General features: G+C 33.7%; 1 protein-coding gene across 1 annotated transcript; it reads right to left on the bottom strand.

Moving 5' to 3' along the window:
* Window positions 1–2288: 2288 nt before the first annotated feature.
* LOC127104343 (zinc finger BED domain-containing protein RICESLEEPER 2-like) lies at window positions 2289–6121 on the bottom strand. Its single transcript, XM_051041527.1, has 5 exons — window positions 5873–6121; window positions 4636–4711; window positions 4422–4508; window positions 2461–4200; window positions 2289–2374 (listed from the first exon to the last, which is right to left on the bottom strand). Exons 1-5 carry the CDS (start codon window positions 6119–6121, stop codon window positions 2289–2291), a joined length of 2238 nt encoding a protein of 745 aa, XP_050897484.1.
* Window positions 6122–7304: the final 1183 nt, after the last annotated feature.

The following is a 7304-nucleotide window of genomic DNA, read 5'->3' on the forward strand; positions in this document are numbered from 1 at the left end:
AGTCTCGAGTTTGAGAACCTTGATTGAAATTCCAACAGACACCAGCAAAGTAAAAACGAAAGGTTTTAGATAGTAGCGACTGAAAAATATTGTTTAGTTTGTAAGCAATTCTAGCAAAGGAAATTATGCAAACAACTCATATCAACGCCAATAGATAACTGTTTTAAAAAAACACATCAACAGTCTATAGATAACCATTATGGTTACTATGAGCTTTAATTACATGCATTGAAACCTTTCCAACATACATCAAGAATAATATAGTAAGTTAGAAAAAGCAGTGGTGGTGCAAGAACAAACTGTATTCCTTAGTTGTTACCTCCTCATTGGCCCACTCATCGACGCGGTCATTGGCTTCACTACTCCTGGGAGACCATATGAACCCCTCTAGCATACCAGACAACTTTTCCATTTTATCTCCCAAGACTGCTAATTCTCTCCAGCTAAGTAAGCTTCATGCCTAAGCACCTGCTGGTGTAGAAACTTGGCACAGAATTTTGAAACAGCTTTACCTACAAATCAGTGAAGCCGTATTGAGAATTATAGAACTAGATGCTAAATATGCTATATATGTTAGCCTCATAACTATATTTTGAAATAATATAAGTTTTTTGAAATTTCAAATTCAAAGTCCTCCGGCAAATTGGAATCAATACCAAGTCTTGAAAGGGCCATAGTACAAATGCAAAATACAGCCAAAGTACACAGACCAAAACGGAAAATATTGTACCCATTTTCCTTTAACAAGGCCAGCAGAACAAAATACAGATATTGCAAACAAAAATTTAATGGGATAAAACAGCATTCTATATGTGAATAAGATCAAAACGGCATTTCTATCCCATTCTAAATTAATCTAACAAAATAGAAACCCGGTTTTGTTTAGATTAGTTTATAACTTATGAGAGTAGTTATATTGAGATGTGTATTTAATACCTAGCATATAGAAAATCTCTTATAAGTTTATTAGGTACTTATAAGAAAAGAATAGTTACAGCATCTTCCATAGAAGCACGCCAGCCCTGCATCGAAGACAAACCGAAGCGAAGCATGCCATTCTCACCATCTTCAGAGGCCTTCTCAGTTTTTAGAGCGCTCAGGTATATCCCCATCTCAAACTTCAATCACAAAACACACAAAAGAAAAAAACCAACACTGAGTCACAAAAAAACTATGCACTATCAATCACATCAAATCAGTGAAGGAAACAGCCCCTTGAATTACAAAATCAATGTTTGATTGATAATCCATTAGATAGACCTCAAATGTTTGTTTGAGTTCAATCAATTCATTAAAGCATACTATCAAGCACATTTTTAGTTGATTCCTAGAATGTTCAATTGATTCCTAAAATTTAGGGTTTCATCTCATAAAAAGAAAAGCTTCATTTCAAAAGAAAAATATGTTATAACTACATATCAAAACTACATCAAGCTACTTCAAACATAAAACAAACAGATAAAGATTAACTCAATACATTCGTCAAAAGAAAACCTCAAGAAAACAGATAATCCTTCATTTAAGCATTAGAACAAAAGCAAGAAAATGATAAAACGATAAAAAGAGTGAAATACCAATGCTCAATGATGACAACAGTCTAGGCAGTCTCTTCTTTAACAGCTCCAGAGCCTTCACCTTCTTCTTTCACTTCCCAAACGGATGGAGACACCAACTTCACAAGAATTTTCAAACCAGAGTCCTACATATAACCATTGTTACCAAGTTTATTAGTTAAGAGAAAAACCAAGAGATGTGTAAAAAGTATTAATGTTTCATCACTTACTAGTTGTCATAAGAGAGGGAACAAAACTCTTTGATATAATAAACTGTTTCATCATTTCAGTAAGTTAGATCGATGGTACTTACTGGCCAGAAACTCATATATATAGATCATGCATGACTCTAAAAATCAAAAATCACTTTTGTTACATAGTAGCCTAGCTATTTTCTTCAAAATCCAAGAGACAAAATATAAGTACATATTCTTCATTTGGCCATTGAGTATATATATATATATATATATATATATATATATATATATATATATATATATATATATATATATATATATATATATATATATATATATATATATATATATATATATATATATATATATATATATATATATAGAGAGAGAGAGAGAGAGAGAGAGAGAGAGAGAGAGATCATGCATGAATCCAAAAAATCAGAAAACATAGTTGACCTAGAAAATTGGACAAGATAAACATTAGTTAACAAAAATAATAATAAAGTAATAAGTAAATAATGATATGCATACATCCATTTCAAGCACAACCCGAAGGTTGTGGCTGAGACTGTGATGATGAGACACCTGATACTCCTTTTGCTGCTAAAGACATTTGTTGAAACTCTAAAATAATTAAATAAACAATTTTTAATAAGGCATAATTATACAACATTACATCATATTTATTAGAAATTCAGTAATAAATTTACCTGTTACAATATATTCTGAAAACTCAAAATCTTCCATGAGATTCATATCTTTGAAATAGGTAAAAGAAGGCCTTAACCAATTCTGGATGTAAATTAAAGCCTCGGCCATTTCAGCAGTTAGAGAACTCCTATAGGTTTCTATGACTCTCCCTCCTGTGCTAAAAGCACTTTCAGAAGCAACAGTACACACTGGTGTGGCTAAAATATCTTTAGCCATTGTAGATAAAATAGGATATTCGATTGAATTACGTTTCCACCACACAAGAATGTCAAAGTTAGGATCCCTTTTGACACACTTACTAGAATTATACACCTCAAGCTCATTTTGTTGATCAATCGAGTCTTGCTCCTCTAAATGTTTCTCAAAAGCATCGGCTCTAGCCATAAGTGATGAACGGGCAGCAGATGCATTTGTTTCATCATTGGAGACATTATTTCTACCACTACCAAGAGGCTGTATGGAATTATGTTCTTGGTCATAAGCTTGCTTATACCAATCATACAACTTTTGTAAATTCTCTTTTATATATTTTACCAAGTCACTGCCAAACTTTGATCCAACTTCATACATGTCCTTAAACGCCCACTCAATGTAACTCAACTTGTATCTTGGATCAAGAATAATACCAAAATATATCATCTTGTTCATCTTATCAGGACTTCCCCAATATCTATTATATTTTTCCATCATATCTCCACCCACACTTGCAAAAAAATCATTTAAGTTCAAAGTAGCTTGCTTTAACTCACAATAAATGGCAGACACTTGGTGAAAACAAGTATGCAAACTCACATTTTGAGAGGTGGAAAAAGTCTTAGTTGCTTCATAGAATAACTTTAGGAAAGTGCTAAAAGCCCTAGCAATGTCCCAATCATCATTACTAGGGGGGTTACCTTTTCCAAAGAACTCCCTATAGCTCGACTCTTCATCCTCAAGCTTCTCAAAAGCGAGTTGAAACTTCTCCGCAGCCTCTAGCATTAAATATGTCGCGTTCCAACGAGTTGAAACATCAAGACATACTAATTTTTTGCAAGTTATTCCAGCAAATTCAATGCATTCTTTAAACTTGGCTGCCCTATGAGGTGAGGACTTAACAAATCTAACAACATCTCTAACACTAGTTACAGATAAATGTTTATCTTTCAAACCCTCATTTACCACCAAGTTCAAAATGTGAGTTGAACACCTCATATGAAAACAGTTTCCATCCCCCATTAACCCATTCATATTTGTTATTTTTCTCTTTATATATGTCACAGCAACATCATTTGAAGTGGCAATATCAACAGTTATGGTTGACACATTCCTAATTCCCCAATCCCTTAACACTTTTTCAATCTTCCTACCTACAGTTTCACCTTTGTGGTTTGGAATTACGGTAAAGCTTATAATTCTTTTTTGATACTTCCATTCGTTATCCACAAAGTGTGCCGTAAGGGTCAAGTAGTTGAGATTTTGTATAGAAGTCCAGCAATCAGTAGTAAGTGCTACCCTATTGCAATCAGACTTAAAAAAGGCCTTTAACTTTTGTTTTTCATCCAAGTATAGCTGAAAATAGTCCCTAGCTACCGTACGCCTAGATGGGATGGTAAATTGGGGTTGCATTACTTTGGAATAAAATTTAAACCCTTCACCCTCTACTGCACTAAATGGCTGCTCATCTAGAACTACAAAAACTGGCAAAGCACTTCTACAAGCTTTCTTGTCAAATCTAGAGCTAACTTGAACCAATTTACCATCTACACTTGGGTATGTTAGAATAGTTTGTGTGGAGTCAGTTGACACGACAAGGGGCTTCTTAGAACATTTTAAAATATGGTGGTTCAAATTAGTGGTGTCGTGAGTCCTAGGGTCACACAATATTTTTTATGACAGTGTTTGTAGGCTGTAGTGGGTGCATCAACTAGGTCATCGGGTAATCTAATAAAATGTTCCCAGCAAGCAGATGATTGCCTAGAACCACTTGCACTACATTTCCTCTTCTTTATAGGTTGCATAGCTGAACCTACTTCATTAATTGGTAGATTTTGATTAGGCTCACCAGTCACTGAAATAACGAAGGAGCCAATCAAGAACTATCAATCAACAAATAACAGTTCCAATTCATACACCACTAGATTTAAAACTATGATTAACAATAAAAAATTTGTAAAGAGAGTAATAATACTTGATACATAAAAAAGAATTGTAAAGAGACAGAACAGAGACAACAATAACCACACCAAAACAAGAAGAGTACTTAGAACACCACTGCATTGATATATAAGAACCAGAAAGACAACAATAACAATATAAATTCTTAGAATAACACTAGTGTTACTAAAACTATGATTAAAATGATTAACAACAAAAATAATTCTTAGAATAAATTCAGCATCCCAATTAAATAAGTGTCATTCTAAATAGTTATTGGAAAGCTATAAAAGTATTGGCTAAATAAGTGATATATATTATTAAAGTATTGGAAAGATATAAAAGTATTGGTGATATATATTATTAAAGTTGTAGCTGATGTAGTTTAGAACAGAAATTGAAAATACAAATTAAATGCTTAATTAATTAAATTGACATTGAAAATTAATATATAAGTTCAACAATTTTGGAACAATTAAAGAGGTTAAATGAGATAAAAATGGGATTAAGTATACAACATATTCTTGACATAGAAAATGATTATTAGCATGAAATAATTCCAATAATTGTATTCAAATCCTACAACTTCATCCAATCTACTGGCTTGTTCATCTACACTTTGAGAATCAGTTTAAAACAGTCCCAATTCATATGCATACAACACATACAAACAAACCCAATTAAAATACATTTCAAACAATCTCATACACTACTAATTGGTTTTAAATCAATTTGAAAATTAGTTAAAAACAGTCACAATTCAGCCCAAATTCATATGCATACAACACATACAGTCCCAATTAGCATACATTTCAAAGACACGAAGTCAAATACACTTATAATTGCATTGCTCTTACTCTAAGACTCTTTCCATGCTACTTTGCCGTTGATCCATCTATCCAAATCAAACATCAATAACATCAATAACATCATTAGGTAATACATATTGTTGCCATCAATGAGATAAGTACATGGTTTTTAGGATAACTTATAAATTTCAAACACAATATAAAATAAGTTGAATACACTTACAGTTTAGTGGATTTTGCTCTATGGTTCTTTGAGTTCTTTGACTGCTACTGTTTCCATGCTCCATATACCCAAATAAACACATCAGTGTCACAAAACAATAGTTCAAATCATTTGAAATTTGAAAGTAGAACAATAGTAGAAAAAACCTAAATAGAAAAACCTAAAAGTAAAAAACTCTGAAATTGAATAAAATTCACAAACCTTGCAACCGAAAGTCAAACAATAGAAGAAAGAAGATCAGATCACAAGTTCAAATGTTGTTTCTCGTCGTGAAAGTCCGTGAAAAAAAGAGATGAGAGTGGTGGTGGTGGTGTTCGCCGAGGTGGAGTTAATGGTGGTGGGTCGATGTTCTTTTGGGTGGAGTTGTGGTGGCGATGAGTGACGATGAGCGGTGAGTGGAGAGGAGCTGCTAGGGTTTCTCCAAGTTGCGGTGAGAGAAATACTGAGCGAGAGTGAATGAGAGAGGAGGGTTGAGGGAGTAGTACAAAACGACATAGTTTTAGGCTTTTAGCATGTGTGTCATTTGGGCCATTTGGGCGGGTCAGGGTACCTGCGGTCCAGTCTTTACTACCCGGGCCCGCCCGTTTAAATCCGACTGAACCCGGTTTCATCACCCGGTGAACCCGTTGGGTCGTTTGAACCCGCCCAATTCCTTTTTTTTTCGGTTTTTGCGGGTTGGGTTGGGTTGGGTTGTGGGTGTTTGTCCAGCCCTACCAATGTTCCTTTCAAACATAATTTTGGCCTCAATTAGGTGATTTGCTAACTTTGTCACGATCCACGTTGTTCCATTACACAAACTTTTGATTTGGTCCAAAATTCTCATTAGCATAATGGAGGTTCCAACTTTCATAGAGAACTCAAAAATTATGGTGTTAGAACCTCATAAGTTTGATTGTAATTGACTTTCGTTTTATCAATTGAATCAGAACTCAGGTACTATTTTTCTTCTCCTTTAAAATTGAATAAAAATAATAAAGATGAGAAAAACACAAGAAGGGGGTGAATTGTATTGGCTTTTTATTCTTTAAGCTTTTTCAGCTTATGCTTCTGATATTTCTCAACCAGAGTCTGAACACTTAGTTCAGAGTCTGACTTAGAAAACTTGTTTGACTTCTAAAATACATTATCAGATTCTAAACCAGAATCTAACTTAGAGGATCAGAGTTGACAGCAACAGAATATTTAAGTACAAAAACAAGTAAAGTAAAGCAAGAGACACAAATAGTTATCCTGGTTCCTCTCACAATTTGAGAGTAGTTCGGTCTCCTTGCACTTCCAATAGATTTCTACTATAACCAAATTGATTACAAATACTCAAGTACACAAGCAAAAGACTTATTTGCTTATACACATAAGTATAAGACTTCATTGCTCAAACACACAAGTTTGAGACTTTCTTGCTCAAGCACAAAAGCTCAAGACTTCCTTGCTCGAACACACAGGTCTGAGACTTCCTTGTTATAGCACATATGCTAAAGACTTCAAATACTTAAGAAGTAAAGCAATAGACTTCTGACTTTATAACAAACTGTTAAGAGATTTGGATAATAGTACACTTGATAAACAACTTGACGTGTAGACATAATACAACTTAGAAAGACTCTAAGACTTAAGAACTTCTAAAATATACAAGTGTTAAGATGTTCTAATTTTGACAGAGTCGCTTCTCTTTGAATGT

Source organism: Lathyrus oleraceus, chromosome 7 (assembly GCF_024323335.1).
Source record: "Lathyrus oleraceus cultivar Zhongwan6 chromosome 7, CAAS_Psat_ZW6_1.0, whole genome shotgun sequence".
Classification (NCBI taxonomy): Eukaryota; Viridiplantae; Streptophyta; class Magnoliopsida; order Fabales; family Fabaceae; genus Lathyrus; species Lathyrus oleraceus.

What these genes read in the sequence shown, in the direction of transcription:
- LOC127104343 (XM_051041527.1), bottom strand. Translation starts at nt 6,121, where the DNA reads ATGTCGTTTTGTACTACTCCCTCAACCCTCCTCTCTCATTCACTCTCG. An exon ending in TCTTTACAATTCTTTTTTAT is followed by an intron (nt 4,509 to 4,635) that starts GTATCAAGTATT and finishes TCGTTATTTCAG; the next exon opens with TGACTGGTGAGCCTAATCAA. An exon ending in GAGGAAATGTAGTGCAAGTG is followed by an intron (nt 4,201 to 4,421) that starts GTTCTAGGCAAT and finishes ACCCAAGTGTAG; the next exon opens with ATGGTAAATTGGTTCAAGTT.